Source organism: Vicugna pacos, chromosome 29 (assembly GCF_048564905.1).
Source record: "Vicugna pacos chromosome 29, VicPac4, whole genome shotgun sequence".
Lineage (NCBI taxonomy): Eukaryota > Metazoa > Chordata > Mammalia > Artiodactyla > Camelidae > Vicugna > Vicugna pacos.
This window is the reverse complement of record NC_133015.1, coordinates 595,768-616,706: the sequence shown is the minus strand read 5'-3', so window position 1 is coordinate 616,706 and position 20,939 is coordinate 595,768. Positions and strand designations below refer to the sequence as shown.

The 20,939-nt window shown below is 39.7% G+C and overlaps 1 protein-coding gene across 1 annotated transcript in view; it reads left to right on the top strand.

The window, feature by feature from the left end:
• Positions 1–20,739, top strand: part of LOC140690214 (uncharacterized) — a 39,009-nt gene extending 18,270 nt beyond the window's left edge. The window contains exon 3 of the mRNA XM_072951693.1: positions 18,740–20,739. Coding sequence (XP_072807794.1) covers positions 18,740–19,042 — 303 coding nt within the window. The 3' untranslated portion in view covers positions 19,043–20,739. The remainder of the gene's footprint in view (positions 1–18,739) is intronic.
• Positions 20,740–20,939: the final 200 nt, after the last annotated feature.

Below are 20,939 nucleotides of genomic sequence, written 5' to 3'. Positions count from 1 at the left end.
TGGGATTCTGAATGATGTGGAGCCACTTTTAGGTTTTGAGCAGATAAATGTTGATCTAACTTAAGCATTAGTAGAAGTGCTGAGGCTGCTGTGCTGACAGTAGACAAGGGTTGAACCAGCAAGGCCAGTGAGGAAGCTGTTGTGATAATCTGCACATTCCCTGGTGGGTTGGAGGTGGTGAGTAGGTGTTGGAATCTGGATCTGGTTTAAGGAGAGAATGGGCAAGATTCTCTTTTGGATTGGAAGTGGGTGAAGGAGAAGGAACATACAAGAACGACTCTGAAGTTTTGGCTGAGGGGCTAGATGTGGAGTTTGAGGTGGAGTGGAGTAGGTTTATCTGAGTGGGGTGAGAACTAGATTTTGACACGGTAAATCTATTCTTTTGCTAAATTTTCAGCTATGCTATGAGAAGGAACCATGGAAAGTTAGAAAAATAGGTTAAAAGTAATGGTGTTTAAATTCAGCACTTTTGAAAAGAAGTCTTTAGATGGATCGTTTCTTTAGGAACCCAGGTTTGACCTTAGGATATTGGCTGCAACTCCCCCCCCCCCATTTCCTATGGCAGCTGCTTACTATTCTAATATTAAGTTTATAACTTGTATATTCAGAGATCTGAATTTCACAAACAAGTATCCTTTAAAAGGGTTTGGAGATTGATACAAGACTGTTAATGTTTAATTTTTCCAATTCCTTTTTTACTAAAAGTTTTATTTGATCTCAACCTCATGTCATGAAAGGAAGGTTTTTTGTTTTTTTCCCCCCCACCAAAAACTAAAACACAACAATGGAAGGACAAAGTGTCATACGGCCATTTAACTTTTGTGACTTGTCTTCAACCATATACGTTCAAAAGTACACACTTTAAAGAGTGTGGGACAGTCTGTTGGCTGTTCTGTTTCCACTTACTGAGCATGTACTCTGGACTGATGAAGGCATGGAAGGTGTGGATCTTCCCTTCTCCTAGCAGGTCTGGGTGTACAGTGAATCTTCTGTTCCCCTGAGTCTGCAGTCCCATGTCCCTCAGCTATGTGTCATTCAGGTCTTTAAGAGGTTTGTTTTTAAAACCATCATGACATGTAAAGGAAGCCCAATTATTTCATCAGATACACTCAACCATAGGATTAGCAATCTATTCCATGCTGTAGGAAAATTAGGCTGTGATTGGCTTGGACTTCATTTTTGTACCCTCATAAGAAATTTTGAAGGATAATTTTGGCTGTATTCAATTTTTCCAATAAGGAATCACTTTACTCCATCTTAACATATTGTTCCACTGTGGTCTCAGAACAAAGGATAACCCTTTACATAGACTATTTTAGCCTATGGATAAATGCACTTTGTTGCCCTTATTTTTCTTATTTTGTTGTAGATGGGTCAAAATTTCATTACAGATATTCATCAATTCTCAGACCTGCAACTGAAAATCAGTAATTCAAGGAAGTGGATTAGTCTTCATGAATGAAAACACTTGGGATCTTGATGGAGAGAGTTATTTCCTAACCCAAAGTCACAGATAGTGGAAGTATCATCTCCAGCCTCCCTGGTGTTCTTCAGAAGTAGAATTGAAAGCTCTGATGTGTCAGGGCTGGGCCCAGAGCCAGGCACATAGGGGGGGAAAAACAAATGTTAATTCCTTTCTCCAGCTTTATCATCCTTCCCATCTTTATCCCATTTCTAAATGTCACAGTTGGGATTTGTAGCCCTGGCTAGATCAAGAGATCTCAGATGGTAGAGACAGCTGAGTCTTGAGACAAAGCTGAGGTCTTTTTGAGATATCAAAGTGGAGGACAGGCAAATTCAATTTCTGGAAGATGAATTGAGCCGGTGTCCTGAGGCATAAAGGCAAAAGGCAAGAAGAGTATAAGTGATGGGTGGTTGTTGATACTAGGGAACAACTGGCTATCAGGAAACTGTAGGCCCTGCCTGAAGGCTGTAGAGAACAAGTCATGGGTTGAACTGATAAACAAGCTGTGAGAAATGTCACATAGCTGGCTGGATAAGAGATGCCTACTTAATGTGTCCTCTATGGATGGCTGGATAGCCAGTGACGGGTAAGATCCTCAGAGGAGGACAACCTAAGACAGGCACAGCCGGCTGGACCGGAGATGGCCTGCTGAATGTGTCCAGCATGGACGGCTGGATAGCCAGTGACGGGTAAGATCCTCAGAGGAGGACAACCTAAGACAGGCACAGCCGGCTGGACCGGAGATGGCCTACTGAATGTGTCCAGCGTGGACGGCTGGATAGCCAGTGACGGGTAAGATCCTCAGAGGAGGACAACCTAAGACAGGCACAGCCGGCTGGACCGGAGATGGCCTGCTGAATGTGTCCAGCGTGGACGGCTGGGTAGCCAGTGACGGGTAAGATCCTCAGAGGAGGACAACCTAAGACAGGCACAGCCGGCTGGACCGGAGATGGCCTGCTGAATGTGTCCAGCGTGGACGGCTGGATAGCCAGTGACGGGTAAGATCCTCAGAGGAGGACAACCTAAGACAGGCACAGCCGGCTGGACCGGAGATGGCCTGCTGAATGTGTCCAGCGTGGACGGCTGGGTAGCCAGTGACGGGTAAGATCCTCAGAGGAGGACAACCTAAGACAGGCACAGCCGGCTGGACCGGAGATGGCCTGCTGAATGTGTCCAGCGTGGACGGCTGGATAGCCAGTGACGGGTAAGATCCTCAGAGGAGGACAACCTAAGACAGGCACAGCCGGCTGGACCGGAGATGGCCTGCTGAATGTGTCCAGCGTGGACGGCTGGGTAGCCAGTGACGGGTAAGATCCTCAGAGGAGGACAACCTAAGACAGGCACAGCCGGCTGGACCGGAGATGGCCTGCTGAATGTGTCCAGCGTGGACGGCTGGATAGCCAGTGACGGGTAAGATCCTCAGAGGAGGACAACCTAAGACCGGCACAACTGGCTGGAGAAAAGGTGTTCTACTCAATGTGTCCAGTATGAACTTGGAATTGGAGAGAGAAGGCATCACTCCGCCCTTGAGGCTGTATGAAGTGGCCTTATAAGCTAAGTGAATGAATGACAAGGGAGAGAGAAAAGAAGGTAGGAGGGAGGGGAAGGAGGAAGATGTGTTTAAATAACTCATGAGTCTGAAGTCTGAAGTGGCTTGAGTGTTCAAAGGGGGCAACATTAACTTGGGCATTTAGGACAACAAGACAGAAATCACACCACAGGGCAGAGGCTGGCTTGGTGGGCAGTGACGGGCAGCCAGATCTTTCTGTGTTGGTATTAAATGCTCCCTTAGGATTGGCGCCATCACCCACTGGACACCCTGCCCCTAGGGACTCTGATTCCACTAGAGCCTGTCCTGGACATTAACAGATGTTCCAGGGCCGTTTTCCCAGGTACTGGTGTTTGATATGGGGAGCGAAGTTTACGTCTGGCACAGAAGAGAAGTCACACTCGCACAACGGATGATAGCATTTCATCTGGCAAAGCATTTATGGAATGGAACCTTTGACTACAAGAACTATGACATCAACCCACTGGATCCCAGAGAGTGCAACCCAGTCATCCCCAGGTACCACGTGGCTCACAGCAGCCTCAGCTCCATCTGCACCACCAGGAACTGAACACATTGCTTCAGCCATGGCCAGGTTGGCCTTGTGCTGGCCAGCTCGTCCTGCTCTCTGCACACTGTGTTGACCCCACAGCAGCCCAGGACCACCAGCACATGGAGCCGACCCCCTGCAGAGCTCACAGGCAGCCTGAGAGCAGCCAGTAGCCTTCTCTTTTGTGTGTTGCTATTAAACCACGTCCTCCCCATCCTTGCTTCCCACAGCAGATAGCAGATTTATGGAAACAGTACACTTGAAAAAACAAACAGCTTTGAAAATGATTCAGACAACCTCATGGTTGAGAGGCTCGTAATGGCTGATTATGGTAAAGTGGGATGTTCCGTCGCTCACTTCTTTCTCTTCCAGCTGATGACAGAGTAACTGTCTTGGATGAGATGGTTTCTGAGGCCCCTTCCAGCTCTCAAATTTTGTGATTCTTGGTCCTTCCCCCAAAAGTTCTTTGGTGCCACTGTTGGTCTCAGAATGATGCCAACTGGGCCAGGAGGCTGACTCAGTTGTGATGGGTTTTGAGAGGAAAAGAAGGTAGAGGAAAGAGAAAGGATGCAGCTGTAGCAAGATGCAGCATGACTGAAAATTCCCAGTGTCTCCCAGTATGAGTTGGACAAATGCTGTTCATGCCTCATGTGGGAGGCGAGGGCTGCTAATACCACCTCCACATTACAACATAACTTGGTTTAGTTTGCTTGTTATTTAATATAATGTGAAACATACTCAGTCTAGAATTCTTAGAATTTTTAATGGAAAAGTCACCTATGACCAGCATTAACATTTTTCCCTAATCCTTTTTTAATGTCTGTCTTTAGAACCACCCATCCATCCACTCACCCTTCCATCCATCCACCCACCCACTCACCCTTCCTTCCATCCATCCATCCATCCATCCATCCATCCATCCATCCATCCATCGCAGATGGCAACAGAAAAAGTGTTTATATACGATGTAATCCTTAGTTTCCATAGCTGTTTTTTTCTCTTCCATGGTATAGTGCTTTTCAGAGTACTTGTGCAATATATAAAATTCTTAGCTATGAGCAGGATGAGTTTATAATACCTTACAATGCAAATCACAACCAGGAAATAGAGTAGTGGTAAAGTATTACTAGGAAAATGACATTTTATTTACACGAGCGCATGAATAAACTGTCCCCAGAGGGAGTGGGTTTCCAAGGATGCAACTTAGTGATTTATGTCTTTGTACAGTCATGCTTTTACTACTAATTTTTTAAATTTAGCATTTAGCTCTTCTGTAGCTGTGATGATTTGCAGAACATAAAATAAAACATGGCTCTTACCCTGCAGCATTTTATGTAACACCTTTAAAAGGAGGAGACACACGAGTTTACAAACATTGAACATATTTATATAGTTTCTGGCCAAAGGTGTTTTTACTTTATGAGGAATTTGTTTTATTTTTCACCCTGTAGGCATGTACCCTTTTTCTAAGTGTATTGTCTTGGCTCTTCTGAGGGTTTTTTCTTTCTTAGATAAGACTCTCTTGGTTGCAAACTAGAAACTCAGCCTGAGCTGCTTAAAAAAAGGGGATTTCATTGGCGACATCTTGGGATATCACACAAGAATAATACCTTTGAAACTTGGCAAACTAAGGAGTCAGCTCCAGGTCAGGAATAACGAGAGCCAAGTATTGGGAACCCCTCAGGTGCTGTCCTCTTTGTCATCATCTGTTTGCTTCCATTTCTATGCTCAGGTCCTCTTCCTCCTCCTCCTCCTCCTTTGTTTTACATCTGGATGGATTTTCTCTCTCTCTCTTTTTTTAATGTCCTACTTGATTCTCACTGAGATCGCCTTTCTCTTTGTGTCTGAAACTCTTGCTGTCACTAGTCTTTGCATTCCTATTGCTTGTGAAATTTGTAGAATGGTCAGGTTTGTATTTTAAAAGCACAATCTTGAGAAGAAAATAGCATTTTAGTTGCAGAATTTCAAATAGTTTGGAAGAAACCAGAACGAATGACTGTAGACAAGTTCGACTGTATCAGCAGTTGGGGTAAGAGGAAGAAGTAGCTTGGGCCATAGTGTTGGAGATGGAGAGGGCAGAAGTAGGCACACAGGGACAGAACTCGGTTGGATATTGAGGGTGAGTGAGAGTATGTCTAAGGCGATGTCCAGGTTTCTGACTTACATGACGGGTTGATTAGGGCGGTCATTCACCGAGGTTAGACCACCTCAGTCTGGGTGGTATGATTGTGATTTTGGTTGTTAGATATAATTCACCAGATATTCTGGGAGGATAGAAATTTCAAATACATTATAAACAAAACGGGGGGAAGCAATAATTTATTGAATTTGATGAGGAAAAACAAGAAAAAACCTAGAAGATAAAGAGATTTTGCATCTATGGATATAATTGTGATGACATGAAAACATCAAGAAAGTTGATATGGAGGGGAAATTAATGAATTTTGTTCTGAGAGTGTTAAGTGTCAGGTGACAACAAGGTACTCAAGCAATATTTAGTTGATATTTGGAGATTTAAGCCTGTCCATCAAGAAAAAATTTAGAGATAAAGGTCAGGGTATTATAGACTCTCCAGTAGAGGAAATATAAACTAGAAACAAAGGTGGGAACCAAGTAATTAAGAAATAGAAAGAAAAATTATGAGCAGGAAAGAAAAAAAATCTTTCTTTTTTCCCCCAGTTCTTTTTAACACTTAGTAAGGAGCTATTGGGAGGCAGATATTTGTTGTAGGTGCTAATGAAACAAGGATAAAAAAGATATTGTCCTTTCCTTTAAGAGGTTTATGACATAGTACATAAAACAAAATATAAGCATATTGTCATAGTTCAATGTGATAAGAGCTAAGACAGGCATGGACAAGGTTTTACAAGGGTTTCCATTGTGTACTTTTAATTACATTTTATAGCACAAACATCTGCTTCTGTTTTCTTCAGGGCATGAAACAATGCAGTCTCCTACTTTGCTGTGTTTTTTTTTTTTTTTTTTACAAGTCCTTCTTAGTCTTTAAGGTAAGCAGATGAGAGAGCCAATGTTAAATTTTTCCTTGCTATAATGATGAGGAGATAGCATTTATTAACTTGCTTTGAACTACAGCCTGTGCCTCAGTACCTTGCATAATCCTGCAGCTATTCACATTAATCATATTGGTCAATAAATCACCAGATATTAAAATAACAGATTTCAAGACAGAACATTTCATGTTCTATTCAATGCTTTTATGTAAAACATAGTGATTACAGTGATAAAGTGAAATTTAAAATTAACTAGGATAACAGAGGCCATATTTTTAAAAAGGAGGAAGAAGGCCTTTTGTGCTCACTGTGTCATTATGTTAAAAAATAAGCCAATAGAACTAAAGAACCATAGAGCAAGTTTTAGGATTTGTCTCATGAGCTTTGCATGCTCATTAGTTTTTGAATTAGGACTTTGCTGTAGTCTTTTTTTTTTTTTTTAACAGAGATTTAGTTGTAGTTTATAGAAGTGAAGAGTAAGCAGAGTATAGTAGGAACTGATGAGGGAGATTGCATTGCTAAGAACCTTGGTTCATGGTGGCTAAGAACCTGGTTCATGGTGGGGATAAACATAAGTCAAACAGTCTTTGAAATTGACTTTTATGCAATGAACAGATGGTGAAATGCATAGAAATACTTAAAAGTAAAAACTGTAACATGGGGAAATACTTATGCTATTACATTAATTGCAAAAGGGCATACACTTTCATGACCCCTACTAATCTATGGGACAAATATTTACTAACCCTACTATGTGCACAATACTTCACTACTTTCTAGGAATGCAGTGATATTTGAGTCTGAGTCTTTCCTTTTTTAAAGTCTATAATCTCATCAGAGTTGGGGCAGGGGTGGGAGGCTGAATGAATGAAGGCGATTAAACAAATATTTAAAGCAAAATGTTTTAGGTCCCAGAAGGGGGAATTAAACGGTGCCTCAGTGACCACTAATAGCAATGAATCTAGATCCAAGACCCAAGGAAGGGTCCTGGGAGTAGAACTCGCAAATGCAATTTGGTTTAATTTGTCAGGAAATCCAGTTGTGATTGTGTTGGAGAATAAAACTTTACAGAGAGGAGTTTGTTTTGTTTTCTTCTTTCTATTTTTGTGTATGTTTCAAACCATAAATATTCAGTGGACATAGCTTCTATAATGGGAAAATTAATTGATAGAAATAACAAAATAACAATAAGGGAATATAGGTTCACAGACAATACTTGAATGGTAGAATAAAGGATAGAAGGAAGAATTACATAGGAAGAATTTCCAGGGGAGCTCAGTTAGGTACTGGGTGAAGTGTGTGTGCATAATGTTGATTTCATGCAGTAGGACAGGATGCAGCAAGAGATGTAGTCAGAATAGAACATTAAAATATCCTAAATGCCAACATCAAGAAGTCTATTGCCCCATTTCACAGCTGATCTCAATTTTTCTCTTTCTCATTTTTTTCTCCCTCAAGACATTTAGTATTTACTATTCAAACCACTCCTTTTCATTTTTCTCTGAAAAATGTTAATATGTGCCAGTTTTGTATATTTATGTATGATGCAACTTATTTAATAATAGTTCTTTTTATCACTTAATTTGTGACATTTAGTATAGAAAATGTGCATGATTAACTTTTTAAAATATTAAAACTTAAATACTGGATGCATTTAAATATTTCAAAGATCAATTTCTAATTCAAACTGCAAAATATAAACAATAACTTTCCAAATGAGAGTTATATACCATCCACCCCTGATCAACAAGGGTTTGAACCACAAATGTCCACTTTTACCTCTTTGGTATTTTGCAGTTAGCACTACAGTATTACACAGTCCATGGTTGGTTGAATCCACTGATGCAGAACCACAGATATCAGAAGGCTGACTATCGGACTTGAGCATCCACAGATTTTAACATCTGCAGTGGGTCCTGGAGCCAACTTCCTGCAGATACTGAGGTATGCCTGTAATTACAGGATATTCTAAGTCCATAGTTTCCACTGCAATTTTTGCCTATTACATAGTACAATATTTAGTAACTTAATTTTAATGACTGATGGAGTAAATAAAAAATGTTTACATATCAATTAATATTTCTTGCTAAATAAAAATTTACCCCTAACTGCACAATAACCATGAGTCTGATGTTATATGTTCATTCAACAAAATCATAGTGATGTGAGCACCCTTAGGCTCACTGTGTATGACTTTGTAAAAGATCCCTAGTCTAGTTGTGTATGCTTTAGCAGTACTTTAGTAGTGAAGGATGTCTGGGTGAAATTTTCACTATAATACAATTTTATTTGCTTTAAAATCATGGGATCAAGCTGCAAGAAACACATTATTTGATCTCTCCAGAATGTTGCTTTACCTGCATATAAAGTAGGGAAATCTTCACTGAGACTGGTAAATAAGTGAGCTCCTTCTTGTGGTGCATAGAAATAACTTGAGCTGTGGTCCTGTCCTTCACATAATATGGAGATTTTGTCTTTTTATTTGACCCTCTATGGGCACCTGAAAGATGGCTTCTATATTACATCTTCCTTATTAAGAAATGGTAGTGGGCAAATGGTCAATAGGCACATGAAAAATGCTCAGTATCACTAATTATCAGAGAAATGCAAATCAAAACTACAATGAGGTATCACCTTTGACACACCAGTCAGAATGGCCATCATTAAAAAATTCACAAACAATAATGCTGGAGAGGCTGTGGAGTAAAGGGAACCCTCCTACACTGTTGGTTGGAATGTAGCTTTGTGCAGCCATTGTGGAAAAGAGTACAGAGATTCCTTAAAAAACTAAAAATAGACTTACCATATGATCGAGCAATCCCACTTCTGGGCATATATCTGGAGGGAACTCTAATTTGAAAAGAGTTGCACCCCAGTGTTTATAGGAGTACTATATACAATAGCCAAGATGTGGAAACAACCTAAATGTCCATCAATAGTTGACTGTTGTGGTACACACACACACACACACACACACACACACACACACACACACACACACATACATACATACATATATATATATATATATACATATTACTCAGCCATAAAAAATAATAAAATGCCATTTGTAGCAACATGGATGGACCTGAAGAATATCATACTAAGTGAAGTAAGCCAGAAAGAAAGAAAAATACCACATGATATCACTTATGAACCTATTTACAAAACAGAAATAGACTCACAGACATAGAAAACAAACTTATGGTTACAGGGGATGTGGGGGAAGAGATGAATGGAGGGAAAACTTGAAAATTCAGGGTTTGCAGATACTAAGTACTGTATATAAAATAGATAAACAATAAGGTCCTACTGTATATAGCACAGGGAATTATATTCAATACCTTGTAATAGCCTATAATGTAAAAGAAAATGAAAAATATATATATGTATATGTGTGTGTGTGTGTCTACTGTGCTATATACACCAGGAATCAACACAACATTATAAACTGACTATACTTCAATTAAATAAAAAAAAGAAACATTAGTGGGAAATGAATGGCAAAGTGAATCCTGAAATTAAGACAGTATCTGAAAACTAAAATTAGGAGGGAAATACTTCAAAAACAAGTGATGGAAGAACCAAGACAAGAGAACCACAGTTACTCTACACTCTTTATTGGGTTTTTACCTGATCATCATAGAGAAATCAAATAAAACTTAAATTGAAAAAGAGCAGTCATCAAAGAGTTGGTTATATAAATTACCACTGACTGTTAACAAGATAAATATATTTTATTAATTTCAGATGTTATATCTAATTCTAATTCTTTTTTAAGGTTGTGATTATGAATAAAGCTGCTATAAAAATTCATTTGCATCTTTTTGAGTGGGTATAAGTTTTCAAACTTATTGGGTAAAATACCTAGGAATAAGATTGCTCTATCGTATGGTAAGACTGTCTAGATCTTTGTAAGAAATTGGCACAGTGTCTTCAAAATGACTGTATGATGAAAGAGAGTCCTTTTGCTCCACATTCTCACTAGCATTTGGGTGTTGTCAACTTTTTTTTAATTTTTGTCATTCTAATAGGTGTGTACTGGGATGTCATTATTGTTTTAATCTGCTATTCTTTGATGACACATGATATTGAGCATCAATTATACATTTATTTCCCATTAGCATATCTTCTTTGGTGAGATGTCTATTCAGACCTGTTGTCCATTATTTAATCAGATTGCCTTCTTATTATTGACTTTTAAGAGTTCTTTGTATATTTTAGATACAAGCCCTTCACCTGTTCCATCAGTTCCCAGATACAGAATAATTTTTCTCAACTTTTTTCTACTTGTTTTGCTGTGGGATATTCTCAGTCACCTGGTATTTAGGAGTGTCTTGACTAGTTTCTGGATTTCTCTCAAAGTCAGTTGATCTGTGTGTAGCTGTTTTGTCAGTTCATCTGTGGGAGGAGGGAAAACCAAGATCCAGCTATTCCACCATCTCGCTGATGTCCTGTAACTTTCTTCAATTATATACTCTTACGGTGCCAGGGCTCCAAAGTCCCACTAATCACATTTTCAATCAAAAAATATCATAAGTGTTCTCTCCCAAAATTTTTCAGATGGAGAACTCTTCCCCTAAATTTCAAGCTAGTGCCCATTACCAATCTTTTCTCTATTGAACAAAATTATTTTTTTATTCTTGGTTAATATATTTAATACTTTCTTTGTTTACTTCATATTGCATATTTGGAGAACTTACTTTCTTATACCACAATCTTGTGAACAAAACTTCTTTCTAATGCTTTAATCTGTGCATTCATGTGTTTTATCAGTTCTGACAATTCCTAGACTTTATTCTTAAAAGTATTGCCTCTCTTCTACTTTCTCTATTCTTTCTTTAGGAAACTCTGATTGGATCTTCTCATTGTAGTATTTTTTAAATTTCTCTATTATTCTCCATAAGCTATGCTATCTGGACTGAATTCTGAATAATTCCTTAGGATGTATATTTTCCCAAATGTTCTCTATTCAGTTATGTAGGAACAGTGTAAATCTATGCACTGAGTTAAAAATTTTGTGTGGGAAGGTAATTAGGTAGGTGTACGTATGAATGTATGTATGTATGTATGTATGTATGTATGTATGTATGTATTTAATGGAGGTACTGGGGATTAACCCAGGACCTTGTGCATTCTAAACATGCTCTCTACATTAAGCTATAGCCTCCCACATTTTTAGCAATTATATTTTTATTTCTGGTAAGTCTATTTGTTTCTTCTTCAAATATGCCTAATCATCCTTAATAGTCACTAGTCATTTATTCATATGTTTTATTTTATTCTTTGAAAAATTATTCATAACTATTCTATGGTCTATCTCAGAGAATTCCCGTATCTTCAGTCTGGAATGCAGGTGTTGGGGGAGGTCTAACCATGTTAGTTGTTTCTGCTGACAGGTACTTGTGCTGACTTCCCTTCTTATTTGCTTGGCCATCTTGTTAATAAGCACCTTTATTGATTTTAATTTTGGGGATTTTAGGAAACTAATTGGCAACGCTTTCTTCTAGACAATATTTACACCTTCTAGAAGCCATAAGTTGCTTCTGTTCTGGAACTCTTCAATCCCATTTAAGGGCCTAGATCAATATAAATGCTCCAAACTCAGCTCAAAAAGCTTGCCTGAGGACCAGTGCTCCAATGTAGAATTGCTTTTGGCATCTGATCCCAAGAAAGCCTACTTCTTCCCACACTTCACTACTCACTGTTTCAACTCAGACACAAGCTCACAGATGCTGATGATAAGGAGGAGGGGAAGGAGGAAGAAGAATTTGAATTTGCAGGGTCCACGGAGACCTCTCTGGCACTTGCACATCAATCACATTAAATCAAACCACTGTGCTACTTTGGACCTAGTTTTCTGATACAGGAAGTTCTGTTGGAATATCTGGTCTACCAAAAGCAGGTATTCTCAGGATTTTTTAGATGCCGTATTGCATTATCTCATCATAGACCAGTTAGCTGATTAAGTACTGCCATTAGTTTAACAAGTGGTACCTTTAATTCTTGCGTATTTTGTTGATTGACAATTGAAATGTTGATTGTAAATATAATCCTTTACATTTTAATTTACACAGAATTCAATTTTTACTGTTTCAATCCAGGCAATATGTGTTTCGAATATTAAGTCTTTTACTGAATGAACTAGCGATACCTCTAAACATTTGGTCACCTGCAAATTTGATAAGTTAATGAAAAGGGGAAAAATTAACCTGGGCTAATGATACGCTCCCAGATCCCAATGTTAGAAATAGTGTAGAATTAGGGAAAAAGGCTCTGAAAAACTATGGTAAAGGCTACAAAAAATCTTTAGGGAAGAGTCGTAAACAGTGTCCGCGGGCAGAGGAGGGCTGATTACCATGAGAGAGTGAAACGGAGGATTTGATTTGTGTTTTTTGTTTTTGCCATATAGTGTTTTGTGGGTGATTTTCTAGAATAATAGCACTGGTAATAACAACAACAACAATAAAATCCCCCCAAAAATGTATTTCTTAATGTACTAAAAATGATGCAATATGATTAAGTTTAGTGTTTTTCGAGAATGTAATGAAGTTTCAACATCTCCAATATACTTCAGTATTGTGGACACTTTGGTTAGAATGGTAAATAAACAGAATCTTGCCCTTATGGAGTTTACATTTTTATAAACAAATAATGACAGTGGCACATAAATCGGGCTTATAATGAATCAGACATGCTTTAGAATTCTTTTATTTACCCTTGCTCATATAATTTTCACAGCACCGATATGAATTGGGTGCTAGTGTTACTTCTCCTTCATCATTGAAGATCTGAAGGCTGGAGAGATTAAAACTTGCCTGGGGCTACACTGTAGGTAGAGGGGTACAGATTCCAACTATGCAATCTCTGTTATTGAACCAAAATTTGGATCAGATCACCCAACCAGCAGCAAAGCCTGTCTACTGACACTGAGTAGTACTGAAGGAAATGACAGTGTTCACTGCAAGGTGCCAAGCAAGGAAGCAGGAGACAGGCCTCTGATCCACTCCAACCTGGTCTCGGAGCTAAAGGGTTTTTAAAGGGGAAGAAGTAAGAGGCTAAGATTAATCATTGTCTTGTGAAATTTGGATGATATTTCTTAATCATGATTTCAGGAGTCAGGATGTCGCTGGCTTAGGATTCTCTGGCCAGGTGGTCCACAGCCCAGGGGCCTGTTAGCTCACCTGGCCCTGGAGAAACAACCTGAGTTTGTACATTAATGATGATGCCTGTAATAGCAATTTTAGTGCACTAACGATATTGCCCATAACAGCAATTTCAGGCACCTGACTCTGGTTGACTAGGGTTCAGTTGGCACAGGATTGTGTTCAGAGGAGACAAGAAAGGGAATAAACTTTTGGGTAGAGAGGGTCATCATAAATTTGGTAAGGGATCTTGAATTTAGGGGGGTTCAGTTTCATCTCCTCTGGAAATGTGCTTGGAACCGGGAAGTAAATTAATGAATTATCACATTTCCATTAGAAAAAAAATTGAAGAGAGGAATGACAATACATGCTTCTGAAGAAGTGGGGGAGAATAAGAATTCTAGAGTGACTACGCTGATGCCGCCTTTCTGTAAAGCTGTATCGAAGATTTTAGAAAAATTAAATGTACACTCTGTGAGCTGGTGCTCGAACTCCAAGTTCACACATGGTTCTGCTAGGCTGTTTATGAAGGTATTGCAGGGGGGTGAAGGAAGTTGAGGACAACTCAGATGTCTATTCCTAAAGTAATGATGAGAACAATGAACTGAATGTTGCTGAAGAGCAATGAACTACAGATACATTCGGCAATAATATCCAGACCTCAAAATCATAATGTTGAGTCAAGAGAGTAGGAATCAGAATAAGGCATCATTTAGCTGAGTTAAAATACGTATAATTGCATAAGATACTTAAAAGAAAATTGTAAGGGTTTCAAACATCTCAGTAAAAGTAAGTGGGATGAGAATGGAGATCAAGAAAGGAAAGAAAGTCAAATGAAACGAGGGACTGGATTTCCACACACACAAAAGCAATGAGCTGTGAACCCAAAATGTGCTTAGCCCTGCCCTGCAAATTGAAGGAGGCCAAATGAAGCAATCAGTCAAGAAAATAAGACACCTTGGTGGGAGTTAATTAGAAAATAAATACACTGAATTTTTTTTCCAGAATTTTACTATGAAGTCAACACTTTTTGCTTTAATTCTTTTTGCTGCCTGTTCCTCTTCCACAGTGTTAATGCACCCTGAAGGCTGAGAGTGTTAACTCCATAACTAGAAAGAATTTAGAGAGAAAGTGTCATTGAAATATAAAAAGGAAATACCCTGCATCCCTCTGAGCATTTTTTATGGCAATGTAAATTCTTTTCATTCACAAAGCATCTTTTAAAATTTTAATTAGGATACTGCATTATACGAAAGGAACATCTGATTTTAGGAATGCAAATGAGGGTTTGCTATGAAGCAAAGACAGAATTAAAAAGGTAATAGGCAGTTCAGCAAGCAGCAATAGAGAAAGGATGTGGGGAAGGATCAAGGCAATAACGTGATTTTTGAAGTGAAAATAGTACTAGCATTTTTCAAATTTAGCAGTTTGACAAGGCTAATGACAGTTGTAATTCAGGTTTAGTTTAAAATGCAATAATTATCTTTGGCTAATAAACAAGATATCACTCAAACAGGATGTACCTGTTAGCATTAACTAGGACTTACTGACCCTGTATAGGTTCCTAATATTGCCTCCTGCTGGCCCAGTAGGTGCACAGAATTCCATTCAGTTGCTGTCTGGGCTCCCTTCTACCCTTTCCCTTTTTTTTTTTTTTTTTTCGCTTATTGCTACTGTCGACTGAAATAAATACGCAGCCTAAAAGTTAAAAGAGTTATGGTTTATTTGGTGGGAGGACTTGAGCCGGGATGACAGCCTCTCAGATGGCTCTGAGGGGCTGCTCCAAAGAGATAGGGGAGGAGCCAGGATATATAGGAGCTTTACAACAGAGACTAGGTAGTTGGAACAATAGAAGATTGCTTGTTATCCAAAGAAAACCAGGCATCTCAAGTTAAAGAATTTAGTGCATCTCTATGTATGGGAGGAAGCAAACATTTGGGCTCACTGTATTCATTCCTCTGACAAGCCTCTAGCTACCTAGGGTGGTTTATTTTGTCCTTTATTATTCTGAGTCCCCTCGGAGGGCACCGTTGTGAGTGGCTGCAGAGGCTGCCCTGCAGGCCTGTCCTCCCTGAGGGGTGGCGGCAGCTGCTGATGCCTTGGTTTCAGTATTTTTCATTTACTGATTTGGTTGTAGTATTTTTGTTTACACTACAAAACAAAGAAGACATAAATTGCAGATTCAGCTATAAAATATAGCTGAATTTTGGTTTTCCCATTTTAAACATGAAGGAATTGAGCCTCTGAAAGGTTAACCACTTGGCCAAGTGACAGAGCTGGGACTAAAATCTAGGTCTGCCATGAAAGCTCACATTCTCAAGAACAGGACCGCACTGCGTGGTGGAACTGTAACTTAGGACTTCCTCATTCCTAAAGAAGAATTTTGGACACAGCTTTTTAAAAATTAAATTTGTGTTGTTTCTTTGTAACAGGAAAGGAAACCTGCCTAGAAAAAAAATCTTCAAAACAGCTATGATTTTCTCCCTCAATCAGGAGAATAACCATGAGAGTGTATTCTTTAGGAGAGAAATTTTGGTTAAAAAGAAAAAAAAAAAAAGAAGTGGAAGGAGAGAGGCAGCCTGAAGCCATAGAAGTGAACAGAGGGCATGAACGGGGAGCTGCACAGCCTAAGACAGAAAGCTTTTCCAGGAATGGATTTATATTACCAACAACACTGGCCCATGTCCCACATGCCTGCAGAGCTGTGTCTGTGTTTTTCACTCATCAACAAATCCTTTATGCCCAACCCCACGTCACCAGTGGATGAGGAGGCAGGAAAGAACAGAATGGAGTAACAAAAGCAAGCTTTGCAGCTGGAGAGGGATGCAGTCAGGCAAGGGATTCAGGAACTACACGAGTTTAACAAGGGAACTACCTGCCATCTCACATTTTAGGTTCACATTCTGAATTGCTTTTCTCTCAGGGCCATTGTTGAACTCCATGGTTAAGCTCTATTTTGAACTTTGGATTAGTTATTAAGAAAAAAACAACTGACTGACAATGAAGCTACTTGTAAAGATGGTACCACTCTGTGTGCCTGTGTGCTTTATGGTTTATGATGAGGCTGAATAGTGTGATAGGTTCTATCTGCTCTTTAAGGTCATGCAGACCTTGGCAACATACATAGCACCCTGGAAACTCACATCATTTATTTGTGAAATAAGAATAATATTATTCATCTCATAGACATTTTGTGACAGTTAATTTGGATGACTATTAAAAAGTGCTTCACAAAATACTTGGCCTATATGGTGAATGGCCAATGAGAATGCTGTTAACAGTGGCAGTAGTAGTGCTAAGAGCATAGTATTTAGTATACGGAATAAGGGAGAAATTGTATGGTGTGTGCTGTGATTCAAGAGTCTTTCCCAGTCATAAGGAAGAGATAAGATATGTATAAACAAAATAGGTTCAAGCCACATGGCCCTGGGTACTGAAGTCTTCAGAATGAATGAGTTCCTCGAGCAAAAAGAGCCAGAGAGAAGACTGAGTCCTGCACCCCAGGCCCTGATCCAAGGGTGAGGGGGAGAAAATGAAACTTGGCCACAGATGCAGGGTATCAACCTGGATAGTGCAGGGTTATGGGGGCCTGGAAGGAAGAAGTTTTAGACAGAATGTATTAAACAGGGTCAGAAAAACACAGCCAAATGTAAAGAAATGAGATTTTTTAAAAAAAAATCTATGGTTTTAAAAGAAGCAAGTAATTTCATTTGTAAGTAACACATCATAAAGAATATTAAGTATGTTTAAATAAAACAAGGACTGTCTTTGCCGTGAAACCGGTAAACTAGGTAGAATATGGTCAACTTAAAGAAGAGAGTTCACTCTAGTCTACATAAAACTAACTTTCCTTAGAAGTTAATTCATTACAGCTCAATCTATGATATTAAAAACAGGAAAGAGCAATGATTCCTAACAGGAATATGGAGCGATAAATGAGAGTATATCTAACACTGGACTGGAAAGCAGCCAGTAACATAATACTTTTCACAATTAACGACATGGGAAAATTTCCAATGACAATGTAACATGAAAATGCAAGATTCAAACACACACATACACACATGTATGTGTGTATATCCATATGCATGCATACACATTGAAATGCAAGATTCGGTGCATACATATACAGTTACCTACATATACGGTTACCTGCATATACGGTTACCTACATATACGTATGCACACACAGAATAAAAAGAATAACACACAGTGTAATGTTATCAGTGGGATGAGAACTGTTTCCTTCTACATATTGGTAAATATTCCCTGGGTTCTATATCCATTACTTTCATAATAAGAAAAAGAATATTTTTAAAAACATAAGTAAACTCTACATGTGCAGCAATACTACTCACCCTAAACTTGGTGTCAATGGAAATGGTTAAAAGAAATGTTTCCAAAATATCTGCTGCAGTTTTGTGATGGATAAAGGACAACACTGGGCAAAAACAGCTCTTTAAGGACGATGTGACCCGTATCTTCCAAACCCCCTACACTAGGCTTACGCAGTAAGTAAAGCAGAGATGCAGCGTAACTCCCTGAAAAGTACGTCTGGCATGTGAGTGGGATGTTTAATCTCACTGCTGGTGGGTAAACGTTGCTTCCTGTTACCAGGCCTCCCTGTCCACACACCGCCCACTCACAGATGACCGTGTGTAAAGGTGCAAACAGAGAGAGATTCTGATTTATACTATTGAAACCAGCAGACTGTGTACTTCCCAAAATAACAATATGTAACTCACTCATATTAATTTTTACTGGAGTTATTTAGCTTTATGTGTACCTACTACATTGTCCCCCAACTTTATCACAATAAGAAGAGCTGAATAACATAATAAGTCCAGTCTTCTCTTGAATTATGAACAAGTTCCCCTTTCTGAGAAGAAAATTAAATTCGTATTGCAACTGGAAACACTTGCTAAAGTATTTAATTACTGTTGTTAGGAGGTTTAGAACAATGGAGGCAGTGTTAAAGTAAACACACTATCTCTATTTTCTGTCTCTTTAATTGCCAAGGTGGAGTCTCAGAAAAGTCAGCAGTCTGGCATCACAGTGGGCCAGTCCCTGGACCAAAGCATGGAGGAGGAGGAGGAAGCTGACGACCACCTAGAGCATCTGGAGGAGATCCAGGCCCGCATACACTCTTACTACTATGCCAAGTATGACCGCTTCCTTCGCGGGGAGGCCCAGGAGCCCCACCCCCCACCCCCCCCCACGCTGCCCCGAACACCCGACAGGAGCAGGGTGCTGGCACGCCATCATCGTCAGTGGGCTGCACAACACACACACACAAGGTGGAGGAGCAGCTGTTCCCGCTGAGGGACGACCACGGCAGGGGGCAGAGGGAGGACCGCCCTGCAGCCTTTCCCGACAGGCAGGGCGCGCTTCCCACCACCCTGTTCCACCCAACGCCCTTCCATCCCAGAGCCCCAGCACTTGCAAGCTCATTCGGAAGGGCCCCAGGCCCCCCGGCCCCCTGCATGTCCACGCACAGCTCTCCTCCTTCAGATGGTCAGAAAGCCGCACGAGCGGGCTCACCAGCCGTGGGAGGGTGTCGGCCAGCACCCTGCCTGGCGGGGCTTCCCCTGCGCCCGAGACGGGGGAGCCGGCAGAGCCCTTCCCGAGGGCGCGTCTCGTGTGTCTGGTGTGGGCGAAGCCAAGCCCATCGCGGGGCCCCTGGGGCTAAGAGGCGAAGTTGGGATTGGAGGCCATGGGAGCAGACCCCCGATGGGAGGGTGGACAGGCCTAAGAGACGGTGTCACTGCGTCCATTAGCTGGAAGGACGGCAGGCCGGGCGGGAAGGTAGAGCATCTCAGCAGAGATTCGCAGCTGTGATGACAAGTAGACAGGCGTCCTAGACTGACAAGTACAAGAGCTCAGGTTGACTGGGAGAGATGGAAACCAGATGCAGGAAGGGAGACACGGGAGGAAGAGACGTGGGGACGCGCACCCAGAGCGGGGTCAGCAGGGAAGGTCCCCGGCAGCACGACTCCCGACCACGCGCTGGACGAGGGAGAAAACCAGGATGAACTCGTCGTGGTTCCCCTTCTTAAAAACCGAAGACAAGAGAAAACCTATTTTATGCATCTGTCATGTAATAGAGTGTATGTTATGTGTTATCAACTAATGCTGACGTTAGTGGTGTTTATGTCATAATATACCTTTAAGTAGTACTACAATATATATTTGTAATGTATACAATTAAATAATGGATTTTTAAAAACTCAAAATATATTTTAAAAATAGAAAATAAAAAAGAACTTGTTTGTGTGAGTTATATCTATATATATGTATTGTATTTGAAAATAAACTGGAAACTAAAATATTCATTTATGAATTCATTTGAAGTAGCAATAATAAATCCATTACATATTCATTACATATTTATATTAAAAGTTTATATTTATTTAAAAATACATTTTCCAAAACAAAAATACATTTAATAAGGAGATTGGCATTGTTTTACATTTTTAGCAATTTTCTCTAAAGTCTTAATTGAAGACAGTGGGACTATCGTCTCTGCCTGTGCGTGGAAAACTTCACCATACATTCATGAGAGAACAGGAGTGAAAAAGGCAAATAATGTTTCACTGTTATGAAGAAAACACTTGTGACTCTGGACCCTCAGAAAAGGACTTGGAAACCACATGAGAACACTTGGCCCGGGTTAACTAGTGTATTTGAGGGAAAAAATGTCTGCGATTATGGACCCTTGTGTTTGGCCTACAGTTTCAACTTTTTTTGTGTGTATATTTTTTTTATTGATGTATAGTTGGTTTACAATGTGTCAATTTCTGGTGTACAGAATAATGCTTCAGTCATACATATACATACATAAATTCATTTTCACATTCTTTTTAACCATAAGTTACTATAAAATATTGAATATAGTTCCCTGTGCTATACAGTATGAACTGTTGGTTATCTGTTTTACATACATTAGTATCTGCAAATTTCAAACTCCCAATTTTCCCTTTCCACCCTCTTCCTTCACCAGTAGCCATAAATTTGTTTTCTATGTCTGTGAGTCTGTTTCTGTTTTGTAAATAAGTTTATTTGTCTTTTTTTTTTAAGATTTCACGTGTAAGTGATATCATATGATATTTTTCTTTCCCTTTCTGGCTTATTTCTCTTAGAATGACAATCTCCAGGTCCATCCATGTTGCTGCAAAAGGCATTATTTCATTCTTTTTTATGGCTGAGTAGTATTCCATTG